Source organism: Doryrhamphus excisus, linkage group LG22 (assembly GCF_037039965.1).
Source record: "Doryrhamphus excisus strain RoL-2023G ecotype Guam linkage group LG22, RoL_Dexc_Guam_v1.1, whole genome shotgun sequence".
NCBI lineage: Eukaryota > Metazoa > Chordata > Actinopteri > Syngnathiformes > Syngnathidae > Doryrhamphus > Doryrhamphus excisus.
Window position 1 is genome coordinate 3,848,009 of NC_136378.1, and position 21,493 is coordinate 3,869,501.

The following is a 21,493-nucleotide window of genomic DNA, read 5'->3' on the forward strand; positions in this document are numbered from 1 at the left end:
CAAATTTCATATAATAGGGCAAAAGCAAGCTAATAAGCAGGTAATAATCAGAAGCGCCCCTAAAATGTTCTTAATCCCCCTAAATAATTTTCTTTTTTCTTTTTTTTCATTTATTTTTTTTACAAAAAAATTTCCGACAAATTTTAAATAAATAGGGCAAAAGCAGGCTAATAAGCAAGCCAATAAGCAGGCTAATACTAGCCTACTACTACTACTAGTAGTAGTAGTAATAATCAGAAGTCTCCCTAAAATGTTCTTAAGCCCCCCCTAAATAATTTTAGATTTTTTATGCATTTTTTAAAAAAATTTTGAGATTTTTTTTTTTTTTTTTTACAAAAAAAAATCTGACAAATTTCATATAATAGGGCAAAAGCAAGCTAATAAGCAGGTAATAATCAGAAGCGCCCCTAAAATGTTCTTAATCCCCCTAAATAATTTTCTTTTTTCTTTTTTTTCATTTATTTTTTTTACAAAAAAATTTCCGACAAATTTTAAATAAATAGGGCAAAAGCAGGCTAATAAGCAAGCCAATAAGCAGGCTAATACTAGCCTACTACTACTACTACTAGTAGTAGTAATAATCAGAAGTCTCCCTAAAATGTTCTTAAGCCCCCCCTAAATAATTTTAGATTTTTAAAAAAAATTTTGAGATTTTTTTTTTTTTTTTACAAAAAAAAATCTCTGACAAATTTCATATAATAGGGCAAAAGCAGGCTAATAAGCAAGCCAATAAGCAGGCTAATACTAGCCTACTACTAGTACTACTAGTAGTAGTACTAGTAGTAGTAATAATCAGAAGCCCCCCTAAAATGTTCTTTGCAGTGTAGATTGTGTCTACTACATTCATTCATATCCTGTGCATTTCCGGGGGGAACTAAGTCCCCCCCTTGTCCTCAGAACCTAGTGACACCCCTGGTGTCATACTCGGAAACAAGTGACACATGCGACTGGCATTGATTGACACCTACCGGTCGACATTTTTGATGGGAGGGATGATGACATGGACTTACAAGTCCAGGTTGAATTGTAATAATAATAATAATAATAATAATAATAATAATAATATGCAAACATATCCTGAGATATGCTCTCTTAGCAGTCCTTATTTTATTTGTATGAACTGGAGAAGACTACCTGGGAATATAACATAAGGGTTCCTCAAGCTGTACCCTCAGGTGGTTGCAAAATCCCCCAGGTATGTCAAATACCTGGTTGGGCCTGACAAGCCACTTAAGGTGCTGGTGGGGCCAGACGGAGTAGAAGTACGAAACTACGAAACTGAAGCATGTACATAAATCAATACACTGGTATGGGTAACGTATCACAGACTCCTCTTGGGTGGTATAATTAGTTTTTTTTTATTTTATAGCCAAGTAAAACCTAAGGCAGGTACAATGTACTACAAATAATGTACCAGAACTACAATAATATACAACCAAACGGCTGCAGTGTCATGTTTCATTGCTTGTTTACTTCCATTGTCTTCCTACGCCAACAAAATGACTTTTTTTTATCATAATTTTACCAATTTTCACAATTCAAAGACTCATCAGTATGCCCCCCTGAAATAATTTTATATTTTTTATTGATTTTTTTTTCTTTTTCTTTTTTTTTTTTTTTACAAAAAAAATCTCTCAAATTTCAAATAATAGTGCAAAAGCAGGCTAATAAGCAAACAAATAAGCAGGCTACTACTAGCCTACTACTACTACTACTAGTAGTAGGGCTTTTGGTTATTACTACTACTACTACTAGTAATAGTAATAACCAAAAGACCCCCTAAATAGTTATATATTTTTTATTGATTTTTTTTTCATAGATTTTTTTTACAAATAAATCTGACAAATTTCATATAATAGGGCAAAAGTAAGCAAATAAGCAGGCTAATACTAGCCTACTACTACTACTACTAGTAGTAGTAATAATCAGAAGCCCTCCTAAATAATTTGATATTTTTTATTGATTTTTAAATAATTTTTCACTTTTTTTTAATTGATTTTTTTTTCATAGATTTTTGTTTACAAATAAATCTGACAAATTTCATATAATAGGGCAAAAGCAGGCTAATAAGCAAGCTAATAAGCAGGCTAATACTAGCCAGTAATAACCAAAAGCCCCCCTAAATAGTTTTATATTTTTTATTGATTTTTTTTTTGATTTTTTTTTTTTTACAAATAAATCTGACAAATTTCATATAATAGGGCAAAAGCAAGCAAATAAGCAAGCCAATAAGCAGGCTAATATTAGCCTACTACTACTACTAGTAGTAGTAGTAATAATCAGAAGCCCCCCTAAAAAATTTGATATTTTTTATTGATTTTTAAAATTATTTTTCATTGATTTTTTTTTACAAAAAAAATCTAAGACAAATTTCAAATAATAGGGCAAAAGCAGGCTAATAAGCAAGCAAATAAGCAGGCTAATACTAGCCTACTACTAGTACTAGTAGTAGTAGTAATAACCAAAAGCCCCCCTAAATAGTTTCATATTTTTTATTGATTTTTAAATTATTTTTCTTTTTTTTTTTTACAAAAAAAATCTCTGACAAATTTCAAATAATAGGGCAAAGGCAAGCAAATAAGCAGGCTAATACTAGCCTACTACTACTACTAGTAGTAGTAATAACCAAAAGCCCCCCTAAATAGTTTTATATTTTTTATTGATTTTTTTTTTATTGATTTTTTTTTTTTTACAAATAAATCTGACAAATTTCATACAATAGGGCAAAAGCAGGCTAATAAGCAAGCAAATAAGCAGGCTAATACTAGCCTACTACTACTAGTAGTAGTAGTGGTAATAATCAGAAGCCCTCCTAAATAATTTTATATTTTTTATTGATTTTTTAATAATTTTTCATAGATTTTTTTTTACAAAAAAAATCCCTGACAAATTTTATATAATAGCAGTTGAAAGTCTTCTTTTTTTAAATGAATTGAACATCAACATGTTAATGGTTATGACGTTACGTTCCCGCTATGGACCAGAAAATGCAGATGCAAGCTTAAATAGTTCAAAGTTCATTCATAAACGAAGTGAAGAGGCTGGACAGGACGAGGGAGCCGGTAGCCGAGTCGTGGCTCCCAGCTGCCGCCAATCAGCCTAAGTACGTGGCTGCGTGGTCTGATGGGGGACAGGTTTGTGACAGCTTTTCCCAATTCAGGACTTTGATTTTTGATTGAACCACAGATAATATGAATATACTCTTCGACTTGAAGGTTTAAACATTTTATATGATAAAATGACACAAAAATTCCAAAAATCTGCCCTTGGGCAATGTTTCTTGTCCTACTATGGAAAACTGGTTTGTTTAGCTTATGTGATCTGCATGGGAACTTTTCATCAACTATCATATACTTTTCCCCTTTGGACAACATATTCATGATAACATTCAATTCAATTCTAACTTAAATCCCATTTTTCCTAAACACAACACAATCAACAGTTTTCTTCAGAATACAAAAAAAATAACATTTAATTGTCAATATTTGTCATTTTACGTCTCATGCACATACACACAAAGAAATGCATGTGATGCAACGTCCGGGTTGAAGGTGATTGAACCCGCGATTTTAACTCAGGGTGGCGCAGTGTAAAAAAAAAAAATGCACCAACAGGGTTAAAAAAACTACTGTGCGATGAAGAGGAGAGTACAAGCTCAAGGGCTAATTTGGCTCGAGACACGAGGTGTCACGACTATGAAAGCAAATCAGAGAGAGGCTGACAAAGTGTGTGACAAAGAACTTATGAGGCTGTTCGATTCCAACACTGGACATTTTTACTGTTGGAGCTTTAAAATGCAAAAAGGAAAAATGGAGTGAGAGAAAAAATAATTCTGTAAGGAATATATTCCAAAACACATGTTAATCTTATTAATCTTATTTTTTAAATTTATTTATTAAGATAATTTATTAATTTTATTTCAGCAATGAAAACTAACATTGAAAAGCACGTTTCCTGTTTGATATATGCTTGAAACAATATTGAAATAATTCAAATTAATTTGAAATTATTATTTCAAATTATTATTTCAATTATTGAAAATTTAAATAATATTTTTTAAAATTTTTGTCACTTCTTCTGAGCCTGGAGGAGGCAGAGCAATGTGTCTTATCTGTCATAGCAGTAAGACAAAAATATTTTATTTAGTGACTACTTTCTTTTTGTTATTGTATTTTTTTTTTACTTTTTTTGGTGGCAAATCATAACATAATAAGTTTTAAAACATAACTGGCCGGCCATCCAAAATGACTGAGAGCACAGCCAGTCACGACTCATCCAAGAGGTCACAAAAGACCCCACAACAACAACCAAAGACTCCACTATAAGAGAGAAAATACATTTAGGCGGGTCTCAATTTTGCCAGAAAACTTATTAATGATGCCGAAGTACTTTGGGAAAATACTCTGTGGTGTAATGAGACAAAAGTTGTACTTTTTGGAAGATGTAAAAATAAAAAAGTAATGCTGAATTTCAGAAAAAAACATCATACCAACAGTAAAATATGGTGGTGGTAGTATGCTGGTCTGGGGCAGTTTTGCTGTTTTGTGTATGGTTTCTACATTTATAACAGTATATTTATAGTATTCAGGTTGTATACTGTAGCAATATGTATATGACCGCTTGTTCGATTGCGTAGGTGTTTGAACGTTAATATCTAAGCCTTACGAACCATATTGGGGTCATCCGAAGGGTTGATTTTGAAGCTGTCGGGTCGTAGTTTCATGATGCTGGTTTTCAGCGAGTACCACCATCCTCTCCACGTGTACCAGACCACACCGTCATCAGTCAGCCCGCTGTAGTACCCGCTGGGGTAGTAGCGGCCATTCAGATGGGCTGCGTGGCACCTTGGGGAATGGAACGATGTGATGATTAGTTTCTTGGTTATTAAATATACATACATAAGTATATAAGTATATAAGTATATGACATACTTGTTGAACCACCAGCCTCCTTTATCTTCCTGTGCACAGCTTCCTTGGTAGTTGTCATTGTCCTTGTCATGGGTGCTGAATGGAATGCCCTGATGACTGGCCCACTCCGACACCCCCGCCTGGTAATTCCCAGACAGAGCATCTCCTGCTGTGCCGGTGTAATCTCCAAAAGTGAGTCGGTACAAATCCTGCAATGGGTCGAAAGTTACTACGGTAAATTCAAGGATCCTGCGGTAGTACATTCAGAAAAATTGCAAATATAGACAAGAAATGACAACAAATGAGGTTTGAGAATAGACCCCTGGGGAACACCTAAAGTGGCAGCTTTGTGTGTTACTCGCACCTTTTCATCCGCTACTTTAAAGTTCCGATACTCAGCATGACGTTGGCTGCCATCGAAGTCTTCCAGATGAATCGCCAATGTGTAATTGCCTGGAATAAATAAATAAACACAAAATGATATTGTACTTTATGGCCATAATCTAAATGTATTATTTCCGTCACAGTTGGAAGAGTTTACGTACTATAAATATTATAAATACTACCTATAAGTAGTTCCCAAAGCGGGGTACATCAATTGCCGTAGGGAGTATGTGAATTCAGGATAAAAATGTATCTGTTTATCATACAAAATACACAATTTTGACTGGGAATTACTATACTAATTACAATACTAATATACTACTATAGTACTATACTATATTACTATACTAAGATTCAATGCCCTTAGAATACAGATACTTGGATCCTCATTCATTCATTCATTCATTTTCTACCGCTTATCCTCACGAGGGTCCAGGGTGCTGGAGCCTATCCCAGCTGTTTTCGGGCAAGAGGCAGGGTACACCCTGGACTGGTGGCCAGCCAGCCAATCACAGGGCACATATAGACAAACAACCATTCACACTCACATTCATACCTATGGACAATTTGGAGTCGCTAATTAACCTAGCATGTTTTTGGAATGTGGGAGGAAACCGGAGTACCCGGAGAAAACCCACGCATGCACGGGGAGAACATGTAAACTCCACACAGAGATGGCCGAGGGTGGTCAAAGACAAAATAAGAAGCCAAAAAGTTACCACTTCCACACAAAATAGGAGGAGAACTCATTCATTCATTCATTATCTACCGCTTACCCTCACGAGGGTTGCGGGGGGTGCTGGAGCCTATGACAGCTGTCAAGCAATCTAGCGAGAGGCGGGGTACACCCTGGACTGGTGGCCAGCCAATCACAGGGCACATATAGACAAACAACCATTCACACTCACATTCATACCTATGGACAATTTGGAGTCGCGAATTAACCTAGCATGTTTTTGGAATGGGGGAGGAAACCGGAGTACCCGGAGAAAACCCACGCATGCACGGGGAGAACATGCAAACTCCACACAGAGATGGCCGAGGGTGGAATTGAACCCGGGTCTCCTAGCTGTGAGGTCTACGCGCTAACCACTCGACCACCGTGCAGCCCCACAGATACTTGGATGAATGAGAATGAGAATATTTACAAAACACTGTAAATACCATCATAGCAGTACAACACAATGTTGAACATTGCGTGTACTTCTTGGGTGTACTACAGACATGATGAAGTCATACCTTGTGCGGTGATGTAATGCAGGTTGTCATTGCCAAGCCAGAACTCTCCAAGGTCTGCCACCATGTTTCCAAAACCATTCTTGTACTCCACCCATGATCTAATAATCACAGACAGATAACAGAGTGGGGCGGGGTCAAGATGTATTCTGTAATAGCATTCTTAAACAATAAATCAATTTTCCTATGCTTATCCGTGGGGGCAGCAGTCACGGTCGGGAAGCCCAGACTTCCCGGTCCCCAGCTACCTCCTCCAGCTCCACCAGGAGGACACAAAGATGTTCCCAGGCCAGCTGTGAGACATAATCCCTCCAGCGTGTCCTAGGTCTGTATTTTACCCCGGGGTCCTTTCCCGGCTGGGCATGCCCGGAACACCTCACCAAGGAGGCGTAACGGGACATGTCCCAAGAACCAGATTCGGCCGCAGAAGACCAATTTTTTAAAAATTGTTTTGAAACGAAGTACGAGGTGATATGACCACATACTTTTACAATCAGTAACTGTTACATTTGTTCACTTCCTGCCTTTTTAATATAATTGAAGTATTTTTTTAAATTTTTTGAAATAAAAAAATTAATTAAAAAAATTTTTTGAAATACATTTTTTTTTTAATTTTAAATTTTTTAAAATTGTTTTGAACCAAAGTACGAGGTGATATGACCACATACCTTTACAAGCAGTAACTGGTACATTTGTTCTGGTTACATTGTTCCTGCCTTCCTAATATAATTGAAATAATTTTTTTTTATTTACATTTTTTAAATTTTTTAAAATTTTTAAAAAATTGTTTTGAACCAAAGTACGAGGTGATATGACCACATACTTTTACAATCAGTAACTGTTACATTTGTTCACTTCCTGCTTTTTTAATATAATTGAAGTAATCTTTTTAAATTTTTTCAAATTAAATTTGTTTTTTCAAATTTTTGGAAATAAAAAAAATGTTAATTTAATTTTTTTTTAATTGTTTTGAACCGAAGTACGAAGTGATATGACCACATACTTTTACGATCAGTAACTGTTACATTTGTTCACTTCCTGCTTTTTTAATATAATTGAAGTAATTTTTTTAAATTTTTTCAAATTAAATTTGTTTTTTCAAATTTTTGGAATAAAAAAAATGTTAATTTAATTTTTTTTTTAATTGTTTTGAACCGAAGTACGAAGTGATATGACCACATACTTTTACAATCAGTAACTGTTACATTTGTTCACTTCCTGCTTTTTTAATATAATTGAAGTAATTTTTTTAAATTTTTTCAAATTAAATTTGTTTTTTCAAATTTTTGGAAATAAAAAAAATTTAATTTAATTTTTTTTTTAATTGTTTTGAACCGAAGTACGAGGTGATATGACCACATACTTTTACAATCAGTAACTGTTACATTTGTTCACTTCCTGCTTTTTTAATATAATTGAAGTAATTTTTTTAAATTTTTTCAAATTAAATTTGTTTTTTCAAATTTTTGGAAATAAAAAAAATGTTAATTTAATTTTTTTTTAATTGTTTTGAACCGAAGTACGAAGTGATATAACCACATACTTTTACAATCAGTAACTGTTACATTTGTTCACTTCCTGCTTTTTTAATATAATTGAAGTAATTTTTTAAAATTTTTTCAAATTAAATTTGTTTTTTCAAATTTTTGGAATAAAAAAAATGTTAATTTAATTTTTTTTTTAATTGTTTTGAACCGAAGTACGAAGTGATATGACCACATACTTTTACGATCAGTAACTGTTACATTTGTTCACTTCCTGCTTTTTTAATATAATTGAAGTAATTTTTTTAAATTTTTTCAAATTAAATTTGTTTTTTCAAATTTTTGGAAATAAAAAAAATTTAATTTAATTTTTTTTTTAATTGTTTTGAACCGAAGTACGAGGTGATATGACCACATACTTTTACAATCAGTAACTGTTACATTTGTTCACTTCCTGCTTTTTTAATATAATTGAAGTAATTTTTTTAAATTTTTTCAAATTAAATTTGTTTTTTCAAATTTTTGGAAATAAAAAAAATGTTAATTTAATTTTTTTTTAATTGTTTTGAACCGAAGTACGAAGTGATATAACCACATACTTTTACAATCAGTAACTGTTACATTTGTTCACTTCCTGCTTTTTTAATATAATTGAAGTAATTTTTTAAAATTTTTTCAAATTAAATTTGTTTTTTCAAATTTTTGGAATAAAAAAAATGTTAATTTAATTTTTTTTTTAATTGTTTTGAACCGAAGTACGAAGTGATATGACCACATACTTTTACAATCAGTAACTGTTACATTTGTTTACTTCCTGCCTTTCTAATATAATTGAAGTAATTTTTTTTTAATTTATATTTTAAAAGAAAAAAAAAAAATTTTTTAATTGTTTTGAACCAAAGTACGAGGTGATATGAGCATCCAATGCCATAATGTGTACCATAGTAACTGTCAATATAGTGATATATATAGCACATCATGACTGGTATAGTCATGTATAGTGTATGATGAATGACTTTTTACAATGAATTTGTCTTAATGGACTCCCACGGACCAACCTGCTAAAATTCTCTGCTCCGTTAATGCGTCTTTGCATCACCGTCCAACCGCCTCCTTCGCTCATGTCGCAGTAGACCCTGACTGGAGCAGAGGCGCCTCGAGGTTGGATGCTGTAGTATCCGCTGGTCTTGAAGCCGGAATTGTACAACTGAGAGCAGTCTGCCAACACATGGGAAACAAAACATGGATTACATGGATGACGGACTTTTTGTGTGTCGTCTTGCAACCGGGACCTTGGTGCTGTGTTTGGGGGTTCTGGTCCACTGCGGTGTTTGGCACGTTGGCGGCTTGGTTGAGCAGTCGTAGTCTACGTAGGAGGAGATCTTGCTGCTGAAGTTGACTTTGCAGAAGCTTCTGCTGTTCCCGAAGACGAGTCAGTTCCTCGCTGCATTGGTCTGACGCCTGCAAAAGCATAAATGAGAATGAAGAGCTGGGAAAACATGAATTAAATACACAAACCACAGATAGATGAAGTGTTATAATAAATAGACTTACACAAAAAGAATGATAGCAAAGCGTAACGACCATCAGCAGCCGGAGTAGATCAGCCATCCTCTTCTTCGTTTGTTGGAGATCAATTCTGAAGCACTCAAACCAGCTCTTCCCATTTTGTTCCGTGCGTTTAAATCTTCCCGACACAGGCAGGAGCGAAACAAAGCTGAGGCCAAAACACTGACGAAATGGCCGCTTCTCAGCAGCCAAAAACATTTCAAGTATGCAGGAAATATTAAAAACAGATGCGAAATTTATCCAAAACCTTCCCAGAAAAACTTTGGTTGTTATGTTGAATGATGTTTTGATGGGATATCTGAATTCTTTCAAGAAACCCAAAAATATTAATTAATAAGATATCGCTTGTCTTTTTTATGATCATACCATCAATAGGTATGAATGATAGATAGATGAAATGTTGTTGCCTGAAGAAGATAAATAAAAATAAAAATAAAAATAAAAATAAAAATAAAAATAAAAATAAAAATAAAAATAAAAATAAAAATAAAAATAAAAATAAAAATAAAAATAAAAATAAAAATAAAAATAAAAATAAAAATAAAAATAAAAATAAAAATAAAAATAAAAACAGCTAAACCCATCTGTATTTGGGTGCTTGGCACCCACCTTTTGTACCGGGACAGCAGCCCATCTGTGTTCTCCAGTTCTAGTCCACCGTGTTCTAATAAATAACAAGTGCAGATTAAGTCAATCTTGACGTACACGGTCCAACGCTTTTGTTGATTCGAGACCCAAAACGGTAATTTCTCTCGACATGTGTTGTACAGATGGTCAGGTTATGAACGCATTCCATTCCTAGAATGGATGCTTTAAGGAAGCAAAATGCTGTAAAGGATTATATTGCTATTGTACACAACTGATGTGTTGTTTGTGGGGGGTGCTGGAGCCTATCCCAGCTGTCTTGGAGCGAGAGGCGGGGTACACCCTGGACTGGTGGCCAGCCAATCACAGAGCACATATAGACAAACAACCATTCACACTCACATTCATACCTATGGACAATTTGGAGTCGTTAATTAACCTAGCATGTTTTTGGAATGTGGGAGGAAACCGGAGTACTCGGAGAAAACCCACGCATGCACGGGGAGAACATGCAAACTCCACATAGAGATGGCCGAGGGTGGGGAAAGACAAAATAAGAAGCCAAAAAGTTACCACTTCCACACAAACTAGGAGGAGAACTTATTCATTCATTCATTTTCTACTGCTTATCCTCACGAGGGATTGTGGGGGGTGCTGGAGCCTATCCCAGCTGTCTTGGAGCGAGAGACGGGGTACACCCTGGACTGGTGGCCAGCCAATCACAGAGCACATATAGACAAACAACCATTCACACTCACATTCATACCTATGGACAATTTGGAGTCGCTAATTAACCTAGCATGTTTTTGGAATGTGGGAGGAAACCGGAGTACCCGGAGAAAACCCACGCATGCACGGGGGGAACATGCAAACTTGAACTCATGTCTAGGATTGCATTAAGAGAGCAATTAAAGTGTGTGGATGTCAACAATATGGATACATGCATACTAAACTGTACCAATGATTTACCAGTGATTTTAGCAGTTTACCAGTTTTATTAAACTTTCCAATCATGTGTCATCTTCTTGTGTTGTGTGTGATCCTCCAGTTTTGCTGTGATCATTCAAACAAAATTCTGTAAACAGAAAAAGGCAATGTTTTGGGGCAAAATTTGTATGTTTTTTTATTTTTCAAGTACCAGCTCAGGTAATATTTAAGCACTAGCACCAAAATTGGGTAATATAATTGAATGATATTCATGCATTGATTTTGCAAGTCTGATGTAGCAAACTCGATTTTCCGGAAAACAGTGTATCTGTGGTTACCATGGCCTCAGGGAGTGAAGATGTATTGTGGCTTGAAACTCACCTTTGTGTCTTAGTTACCAGGGTTACCACCAGGGTCTCTTCTTCTTGCTGATGTCCTGTCAGCTTCAGCTAAAATAGGAGGACAGAGAAGAGAAGGGCACTTTCATAATTACGTATATAATTACGTTTTATAATTACTGCACCTTCCCCAACTTAACCATTAAGAACTAATTTGGAGGGAAAATAAAGAAAGTGATGGGGGCCATACCAATAGGCCATTATTTATTTATTAAGTTATTCATTATTATTTATTTATTAATTTATAATATTTGTATTAATATTTTATTTATGTAAAATCCACACAGTGCTATCATGATTTAAAAATTTATTAGATTAATCCCGGGTTGGGAAAATTAATTAATCATGATTAATCACCATTACCAACTATTGCTGAACTATGCCCATTTTTACTGGATTATGTAAAATCCACTGTAAAATCCACACAGTGCTATCATATGATTTAAAAAATTAATTAGATTAATCCCAGTTTGAAAATTAATTAATCATGATTAATCACCATTACATTAATGCTGAACTATGGCCATTTTTACTGGATTTAATCTGAATCATTCATTTATCCACTAATTTATTAATAATTTATTTATTATCATTTTATTTATGTAAAATCCACACAGTGCTATCATGATTTTAAAAATTGATTAGATTAATCCAGGTTTGGAAAATGTATTAATCATGATTAATCACCATTGCCAACTATTGCTAAACTATGCCCATTTTTACTGGATTATGTAAAATCCACACAGTGCTATCATATGATTTAAAAATTAATTAGATTAATCCCCGTTCGAAAATTAATTAATCATGATTAATCACCATTACCATTAATGCTGAACTATGCCCATTTTTACTGGATTTAATCTGAGTCATTCATTTATCCATTTCATTCATCTTTTCCCCACATTTAGAACTGTTTTATGCACATAAAACTATAATTATAAAACTATAAAAACATGTTTTGTCTTCACATTTTTAAAACTTGCAGTGTAACTGTGTTAGTTAACAAAAAAGTACATCACTTAGGGACTTAATGAGTTGAAATACAGCACAAAGCTATATAGTACACTTCAGATACTTTACTATAGTATTTTAGTATAGTATTTTAGCATTACCACGGATATGCCTTGGACCTTTCCTCTGTGAGCATTCAGGATCATCTGGTCGGTCATCAGCAGTCATCTTGTAGTAATATTGTCCATCAGGAGGGCCGAACCTCTAAAACCCAAAAGGATTGTAATGATGTGTTTGGTAGTATTTGTAGTAATACTACTAGTAACTGTGTTTACATGCTATGACATGAGAGAATTAGCTTTGCGGCGGTCTTCATTTGCACATGAACACATCGCAACAATGTACAAGCGGCAGCGGCTAGTGATACAGAGAGAAAATAACAGGGTGATCGGGATTTCTGAGTTTTATGTAAACAATGGTTTTAGGATCCAAATCTTTTGAATGTAAAATGTAAAAAAATCCGAACTATCCCATTAAGAGAGGGTTTGAAATTGAGTGGGGAAGGTCAAAGTATGTAGCCAAAAAAGGTACCACTTCCACATGGAATGGGAGAACCTTTTTTCACTCTGCATTCATGGCTGAATACTACATATAACTTGTCTATTATACTATTTTTTGACTAATAATAAGCCATAGTCAACCACAAAACATTAATTTTTCATGAATTAATTTGTAATTAGTAACAAAATTGCCGATTGACAATTTCTACAAGTACTATTAAACAGATTGAGGAAGTAAATGCACCTTGTGGGGCCACATGAAGCTAATGAAAAGAATGATAGGCAGTCCAACGGTGAAGACATAAACAGCCCAGAGCCAAGGACGCTGATGGGTGGCCAGAAAGAGACTCTCTATGACGCCCAGCTGAAAAATCACAATATTCAAACCACAGCATTAATTAGTATCAAAATACAACAACAATGTCTGAATCATTAAAAATGTAAATATTTGGAATAATAACAAAATGAGTAGTTCTCATATGACTCTATGATCCATACTGACACCTACTGTACAGAGTTGTAACAATAGTCCTGTCATAATGTGTTTTATGAGCGAGTGAAAGGTGCCATCAAATATATTTGTGGCGGTCTTACCACATCTGCTGCAGACGTTGCTGATACGCCGGCTGACATCAACATGAGGCGAAGCGCCATTTCTGAAACATATATCACACATATATGCAGTACAAATCATATATTGTAACTACTATATCAACAATACTTTCATCACCTCTCCTTGTATGGCAGGAGACAAAAAAAGAGCAAAAATAAACTGTGAGGAAATCATTTTTTTTTACCTTTCTGCCGTCTTCTTCAGCATTGACTTCCTGAAGTCTTCTACAAACGCAATGTTGGACGTTGGTCAGTTAGTCGTTGGTGGGCGGGGCTACAGAGCACGTGATGACACTCTAACATTCTCACGGTGCTTCCATTTCAAACACTGGGTGGGGCGCTCTTAGGTCATTTAAATTCGTCAAGTAAATATTGAACCTTTCTATGTTATGAGGACTCATTCATATTCATGATATTGTATTAATCTGATATGATGACGCTCTAGGGTCTTATAGCAGGGAAAGGCTTTGTTTTAAGACCAGAAGAAGCTAGCTCGTATGTAACAAAACGCACCGTCATTACATTTCACCACTTGAACGCTCGGCATAACAATTTCAGTCATTGTGTGACAACAAGAAATCCCTAAAACATCACACAATAACGCAACAGATAAATAAAAACAGACAATACACTCTCACAAGTTAAGCAGAACAACAATGAACAATTATGCGACTTTAAACTCCAAACTGAAGAGCTATTTACATCGATGATGCCGCAAAGCACGCTGGGAACCAGGAAGTGTTCCCAGCGCCAATATATTTAAACCTAAAAGTTCATTTATTATTTCAAATACATTGATTGAGTACACTCGGTCGATAATTACAGTATAAATTAAAACATACGGGTAAGACTGGCGTTTCACTGATTCATTGTTGCTTGACAAAGACTTTCAATTAAACTCCAAACTGCAGAGCTATTTACATCGATGATGCCGCAAAGCACGCTGGGAACCAGGAAGTGTTCCCAGCGCCAATATTTTAAACCCAAAATGTTTATTTATTAATTCAATTACATTGATTGAATACCCTCGGTCGATAATTACAGTATAAATTAAAACATACGGGTAAGACTGGAGTTTTACTAATTCATGGTTGCTTGACAAAGACTTTCAATTAAAGAAATGTAGTTTCCCATATCACTCCCAAATTCCCCTTCCTGTAATGTTACTGTGTGCACGAGTAAAAGTGACAACAAAAGTACACCAGCATAAATGTGAGCTTCAAATAAATACTCATCCAATGAAACAAAGGCAATACAGTATGTATCGAAGGTCATTTAGAGGCGAATATTGATTTCGCTCCGCATTCCGTCACCACCGGAGGCGCTGTCGTTACAGTCTGTGTCCGACAGAAAACCACTTCCGGTGGTTGCCGTGGTGATGTGTTCAAGGGCTGTGATTCGCTGTTTCATCCGAAGCTGAGAAGAGTTGAACTCACTCTGAAGACGTGCCAAGCTTGTCTGAAAACGAGGAAAAAGTTGTTCATAAGGTATTATTATTTGTTAAAAAACAAACAAAAAAATAAAATAAAAATAATAATAAATAACATTAATAAATAAAAAATAAAATAAATGTTTTTTTCTCAGAAAACTAAGTCATTCACCTGGTAAATTGATAATATTAGGCCTTGAATGCACCAGAAGTCGCAGCTAACCTTGGAACATAAACAGAAGCGGGGATCTACAATAGGATGGCAACTGACCTGCAGCCGATCCAGACCGGTTTCCAACCTCTCCACCTTCTCCCCCAGCTCCTCCCCCGCAGACACACTGACTTCCTCCAGGAGCCCCTCCTTCAGCAGGATATCCCGACCCCTCTGCTCCAGCTGGGCCCTGGCGTGGGGGAACTCCTGCAGTGCATCCATCAGGTCTTGTTTGGAAAGGCAGAAAAGGTCCGAATATCCCAGACTGCGAATATTTGCCGTACGGCGGTTCCCCATCTTGCTGCCGCTGATGTTCAGGATGCTGATTTCTCCGAAGCAACTACCTGCTGTGAGAACGGCTAACTGGGTAGCGCCGTCTTCCCCTACCACTGCCAGGCGGCCATCTTTAATTATATACATCTCTTTACCAACGTCTCCCTGGGCAAGAGGAAAAAAGTACATGAAATGTTTCTTTTCATTTTAGTATTTCATTTTTTTGTCAATTTTTTTCAAGATTTAAGAACCCCCCTCCATATGATTTCTTAACTCATTCACTGCCAAAGATGTCAAAAAGTAACATTAACGGATGAAATGTTGTGGCCTGGCTCCCATATAATACCAGAGAGAAACGAGGATAATAAATAATAAATAATAAATAATAAATAATAAATAATAAATAATAAATAATAAATAATAAATAATAAATAATAAATAATAAATAATAAATAATAAATAATAAATAATAAATAATAAATAAATAGATAGATACACTTTATTTATTGTCATTGCACAATAACACAACAGTGAAATTGCCAACGAAATGTCGTTGCCTGGCTCCCGAATAATAATAAATAATAAATAATAAATAATAAATAATAAATAATAAATAATAAATAATAAATAATAAATAATAAATAATAAATAATAAATAATAAATAATAAATAATAAATAATAAATAGATGACATCAAATATGAACAATGTACAGCATAAACAGTAATTTGTACAAATAATTTAAATAATTTAGAATAAATAATAATAATTTAAGTTTTGCGTGTGGGCAGGTAGAGGGCATACTGGAAACGCAATCAGTTCTACGCATGTGCAGAACATGTCTCCATGTCTCTCTTGTTGGCGTCTTTTTTTAGGCATTGTAATCTGTGTATGGCAGCAGTATACGACCCCCCCCCCCAAAAAAAAACATTACTAAGGTTTGAGAAATGACATGTCTTCTATCATAACTGTGGTGGAAATGTTTACATTATAAGCCCCCTTTTCTTGGACAGACAAAATATAAACTATGGTAGAAACTAACCTTTCTGCAGATGTAGTCACCCGGACTGAAAACCTGCGGTTGAAGTTTTAGCACCAACTCTACCAAGAGCCCTGCCTCACAGTCCTGGAAAATACGTACCTATGTATGTGCATAAAGAAAAAAAAACATGTATCTATAATAATCTGTATTCTGTCTGATAGATGGTTCCGCGTCTTGAACTCACCTTCTTCAATGTATCCAGATGAACATTGATAGCGATCTCCGCTCTCAGTTTACTGGGCAAGCTCCTTAGCACTTCCTGTTCGTCTATTGTCTTCTGATTGGTCCAGAGGTAGTCAAACCAACGAATCACACGCTGTTCTAGCACCTTGTTGACATGCCTGAAGTGCATGTAATGTTTTAGAGCATCGACGCGAGCCTGAAAGGACGCTCGGGTCGCGTTCATGTTCGATATCATGGATCCGACATTCCCTACAATGGAGGCGAAGATCAGGACGCCAACCTAGAAGAGAAAAATAACTATGAAAACTAGCAATGAGAGCAGACAAGACGTCGCAGAATAACTTACCAGAAAGTCAAATATCAGGAAGAGATACTCCTCGTCTCTGACGGGAGGCGGCGTCTCGCCAATGGTGGTTAGAGTCAACGTAGACCAGTACAGGCAGTAAATGTAACTTCTGGTTAGCGAGGCAAACTCCGGATCAGAAGCATTGGGATACACCCAAGAATCCGAACCCAGTCCGAGGACTTTGGAGAAACTGTAGTACACACAGGCGTTCCAGTGAATGATCACTAGGATGTATACTACAAGTTTACATATACGGAAAGTATTAGGGTAGCCAGTTCTTGTCTCGGTGCGTTCGAAGAATTCAAACAGCCTCGGCAGACGCAGCAGCCGATTGAAGCGAAGAAGAGGGGTGTAACTAACTCCAAAGGTCAAGTACAAGAGGTCAGTCGGAAGGATGGAGCAGATGTCGAGCTGACACTGGAAAGTTCGGACATAGGTTTCCCTCAGACGCTGGCTGTCTTTCACTATCAATCCCTGGTCCAAGAAACCTTTACAAATACAAACCAACGGGTCAGATTGCATCAATTTACATTTCTTCTCATTTTGCATCATAACAATTCAACCAAAATCCATAGATTCCTCATCTATAAATTAATTATTTTCATAGTTAGAGCACAGAAAACCTTTTCCCAGGACAAATAGTGATTATCATATGTTTTTTAGTTACTGTTTTGCCAGGCAAAGTCACTGATCTGTATGAAAAGCACCAGTGTGGAGACGAACAGCTATGTCCAAAATATAGATTCCATCACAGATGTAGTCCATGACCAGCCACACCATAACGTTCCTCATCTGCAGCTCATCAAAACAGGCCCTAAAAAAAACAGGAAGATGTGTTATTATTATATGGATGTTGTTTTTTTGACAGAAAAAAAATGGACTCCCAACCTGACCACCAAGAGGGTCCAGTTATAAAAAACAGCAGGCCCAATCACCATCAGCCAATGGTAGTACACATCATCCGAAGGTGATAAGATGACGTTGTTGCATGTTCTCCTGGAACAAAAACGACATAACAGCAATAAAAAAAAGCCATTGCAGAGTCATTCTTACTGTAGGAATGTTACAATCCATGAATCCTGGATTTTACTGAGTCTGGAATCACATGGAATCATACAACTGCTAAAATTTCATTTGAACATGCATCAGATTACAATTGAATGCATCACATAATCAGTTCACAGTTCCACATGTCCAAAAGGAGTAGGAAGAAGCAAAGCTTATTAAATCCTACCACTCTATCTGGTACTTTAACAATCAGTAACTGTTACATTTGTTCACTTCCTGCTTTCCTAATATAATTTTAGTTGTTTTTTTGTATTTTTTTGTATTTTTCCTAATATAATTTAAGTTTTTTTAAATTTATTTTATGATTTTTTTTTATTATATATATATATATATATATATATATATATTTTTTTTTTTTTTTGTCACTTACCAAAGTACGAGGTGATATGACCATACAATGACATAATGCATTTGCACCATATAATGCACTATACATTTGGACATTAAAAGATGCTCAAGAAGGCCAACTGTTCCAAAACAGGAGACTAACCAAAGATATAATTTAAGTTTTTTTTTTTTTTTAATTCAAATTTAAAAAAAATTTAAATTTAAATTTTTTCATTTTTTTTGTTAACTTCCTGCTTTACTAATAAAATTTAAATTTAAATTTAAATTGCTAATTGGTTATTTTTAGCCTTATGCATTATTTTAGCTGTTTGAAGATGAACTATATCAGCAAGTTGAAGTATTTGTGATTTTAGAAATAAGGAGTTAGTATGTTCTCTGTAGGCGGCATTATGAATTATCCTTACTGACCTTTTTTGCAGTACATTTAGCGAGTGAAGATGGATTTTATAGTTATTAGTCCATATTTCCACACAATAAGTAAGATATGGTAGAACCAGAGAGCAATAAAGAGTGTGGAGTGATTTCTGATTGAGAACAAATTTTGCTTTGTTCAATATTGAAATATTTCTGGCCACCTTATGTTGTATATTTGTAATATGAGGTTTCCAGCTCATATTTTCATCTATTGAGATCCCCAGAAATTTATTTTCCTTTACCCTTTCAATGTCTACACCATCTATTAGTAGACATGATGATGCGTGTCCTTTCTGCTGTTACCAAATAGCATGATTTTAGTTTTATTTAGGTTCAAGGACAATCTATTATCATCAAAGCATCTTTTTAGTGTGACCATTTCTTCTCTGACCTTTCTAATGATTTTGTGAAGTGAAGTCTGACTTGAGTCTGAATGAGGCATCCGCCTTCCAACTTACTTTTTTCGAGTACGTCTGATTTCGTTCCCCGTTTCAGATCCATTGCGGCTGTGACTAAACCGACTCGGTGGCGCTTGTATATCCATGTGGGCGGGGCCTCGAAAACGCTCCAGAAAAGAATCGGGCCTCTCCACCTCCTCGGCCATGCTCTTCTGAGCCCATTCCCTCAGAGTCATCACCATGTTGACAATCCTGCAGACAAAGCAGAGGCAACATTTTACACCTTCTGTCGTTTGACTCCGACTGCTTCCAGATAGAAGTCCCTTGTACCTGGACAGAGCCCCTCGGCCACGAAAGGAATTCTGGGAGTTGATGTCTCGCCGATCAATGGCTGCCATCCTCTGTAGTTCTGAGGAAGTGTCATCACACACGGACTGTCCTCTGAAAATTAATATTACTGTTAATCAATTCATCAATCAGACACATTGTCAACAAACTGTAACTTACAATGTCATATAAATATTAATCAAACTTTATTTGTAGAGCACTTTTCATACATAGAATGTAGCACAAAGTGCTTTACATGTTAAAAAAGATGGGATATATGGGATAAAAAATATTAAAAAATAAAAAATAAGAATATAGAAAGTACATATATATAGAAATAATGACATAAAAAGTAAAATATATAAGAACATTAATAAAAACTAAAATAAGCATGTGTAAAAATATTGGTTAAGATCCAAAACAAAAAGGTATAGGGTATAAAAAAAAACATAAAAAAAAAGAGTATACTAAGAGCACAAGTTAAAAGCCAAATTAAATAGGTGGGTCTTGAGCCTATTTTTAAAAAAATCTCAACGTTCTCTACGGCCCTCAGGTCCTCCGGCAGGCTGTTCCACAAACGGGGGCCATAGTGGAAATAGTGGAAAAACTGTTAGCATGAGGCAGCTAATAAGGCACTTAATGGAATTCTCCTAGAGTATTTGTGTTTATTATTTTTTTCCATTTTTGTCACACTTAAATGTTTCAGATCATCAAACAAAAAAGCCCTAATCGGACATCCAAATTTGAAAACATGCAAAAAAAAATTAATAATTGAAATGATAAATCAATCATTGATTTTATTGTCATTGCATTTTACTCACAATTTAAAAAAAAAAAAGATTGATTAGTGTGTGTACCTGCTAAGTGTGCTGTCAGCACGGTCACTGTCCTCCTCGGTCCATGTTTTCACAGACAACCTGTGTGTATTCATACTACACACACACACACACACACATATTCATCAGATCAGCAGCAATGATAAGAAGATCATTGGCGATGTTGTCAGTAGCATAGCAACAAGCTGTATGCTTGTTACCATGAAGAAACAAAGTCAACACACCTGCTTATTCTTCCGATACCACAACGTTCCGTTCCTTGAGAAGTCATCATCCGTCAGCGATATGCGTGTGAATGCAGCCAATATGTAGTCATGGTGAATACTGGAAAAAGCCTGAACCCGTGCTCCATCTGCCTGGATGATGACATGGCACTCGAGCTAAGACAAAAGCATAGTTTAAATTGCAAATTGCGTCTACGCGTGCGTGAATGTTCATTTGAAATTCAAGAGCCTGGTTTGAAGTGGCATCGGAACCCACGAGTGTGTCTGTGTGGGCCTTGAATCTGGATGTGTTATTAATCCTCAGATCCCTCAGAACCAGATCCCTCAGAACCAAGGCCCAGGACCTTATTAGCATGAAAGCATGTTCAGCTGAGGGAACAGGCCTCATCACGTAACAGAAAAGCAGTACAGATTATCATTGTTTTAAGATATTATTTTGTTTGATAACTTACCGTATATTGTCCTGCAGTAGACAGTAACCTACCTGAAGATGCATGCGTGATTTATTATTTTCATAGGTAAATATTTGTATTATTATTTCTCATGTAGGCCTATCCACTTCTTATGTAACTGTTTTCTATTTATATTTTGCTTTCTCATTAATCTTATAAAATTATTCCTTTTTTTCCATTTATTTTCCAAATATTTCTTGTAACTTTTTTCTCATAATTATGACTTTATTCCCATTATATTTTGACATTTATTATGAATTCTAACTTTTCCTGCAAGCAAGTTTCCTTTAAACCAGAGGTCCAATTATTTCAGTGCATTGTGGCCCG

At 35.3% G+C, this 21,493-nt stretch overlaps 3 protein-coding genes across 3 annotated transcripts; all 3 read right to left on the minus strand.

The window, feature by feature from the left end:
• Nucleotides 1–4,475: 4,475 nt before the first annotated feature.
• LOC131110188 (fibrinogen-like protein 1) lies at nt 4,476–9,798 on the minus strand. The gene is made up of 7 exons (XM_058063014.2): nt 9,569–9,798; nt 9,307–9,475; nt 9,073–9,232; nt 6,534–6,631; nt 5,275–5,363; nt 4,932–5,119; nt 4,476–4,844 (listed from the first exon to the last, which is right to left on the minus strand). The coding sequence occupies exons 1-7, from the start codon at nt 9,779–9,781 to the stop codon at nt 4,655–4,657; spliced, it is 1,107 nt and encodes a 368-aa protein (XP_057918997.2). The 5' UTR covers nt 9,782–9,798; the 3' UTR covers nt 4,476–4,654.
• Nucleotides 9,799–10,868: 1,070 nt separating this feature from the next.
• LOC144894629 (uncharacterized) lies at nt 10,869–14,799 on the minus strand. The gene is made up of 6 exons (XM_078788251.1): nt 13,802–14,799; nt 13,599–13,660; nt 13,249–13,368; nt 12,606–12,708; nt 11,477–11,544; nt 10,869–11,243 (listed from the first exon to the last, which is right to left on the minus strand). Exons 2-5 carry the CDS (start codon nt 13,656–13,658, stop codon nt 11,486–11,488), a joined length of 342 nt encoding a protein of 113 aa, XP_078644377.1. The 5' UTR covers nt 13,659–13,660; nt 13,802–14,799; the 3' UTR covers nt 10,869–11,243; nt 11,477–11,485.
• Nucleotides 14,800–14,868: 69 nt separating this feature from the next.
• On the minus strand, nt 14,869–21,342 carry LOC131110187 (cyclic nucleotide-gated cation channel-like). Its single transcript, XM_078788090.1, has 13 exons — nt 20,971–21,342; nt 20,715–20,870; nt 20,512–20,586; nt 19,658–19,768; nt 19,388–19,579; nt 18,743–18,748; nt 17,988–18,095; nt 17,807–17,913; nt 17,100–17,587; nt 16,755–17,033; nt 16,571–16,669; nt 15,317–15,694; nt 14,869–15,074 (listed from the first exon to the last, which is right to left on the minus strand). Exons 2-13 carry the CDS (start codon nt 20,762–20,764, stop codon nt 14,892–14,894), a joined length of 2,076 nt encoding a protein of 691 aa, XP_078644216.1. The 5' UTR covers nt 20,765–20,870; nt 20,971–21,342; the 3' UTR covers nt 14,869–14,891.
• Between the last annotated feature and the right edge of the window lie 151 nt (nt 21,343–21,493).

Excerpts from the sequence above, each read along its gene's own strand:
- LOC131110188 (XM_058063014.2), bottom strand. The coding sequence starts at position 9,781 with ATGTTTTTGGCTGCTGAGAAGCGGCCATTTCGTCAGTGTTTTGGCCTC. Across the intron at positions 9,476-9,568 it reads TTTGCTATCATTCTTTTTGT|GCGTCAGACCAATGCAGCGA; the intron begins GTAAGTCTATTT and ends ATGCTTTTGCAG. Across the intron at positions 5,120-5,274 it reads TTAAAGTAGCGGATGAAAAG|GATTTGTACCGACTCACTTT; the intron begins GTGCGAGTAACA and ends GACCCATTGCAG.
- LOC144894629 (XM_078788251.1), bottom strand. The coding sequence starts at position 13,658 with ATGGCGCTTCGCCTCATGTTGATGTCAGCCGGCGTATCAGCAACGTCT. Across the intron at positions 12,709-13,248 it reads GCTTCATGTGGCCCCACAAG|AGGTTCGGCCCTCCTGATGG; the intron begins GTGCATTTACTT and ends TTTGGGTTTTAG. Across the intron at positions 11,545-12,605 it reads AGGTCCAAGGCATATCCGTG|CTGAAGCTGACAGGACATCA; the intron begins GTAATGCTAAAA and ends CTCCTATTTTAG.
- LOC131110187 (XM_078788090.1), bottom strand. The coding sequence starts at position 20,764 with ATGATGACTTCTCAAGGAACGGAACGTTGTGGTATCGGAAGAATAAGC. Across the intron at positions 17,914-17,987 it reads TGGACCCTCTTGGTGGTCAG|GGCCTGTTTTGATGAGCTGC; the intron begins GTTGGGAGTCCA and ends TGTTTTTTTTAG. Across the intron at positions 17,588-17,806 it reads AGCTGTTCGTCTCCACACTG|GTTTCTTGGACCAGGGATTG; the intron begins GTGCTTTTCATA and ends GTATTTGTAAAG.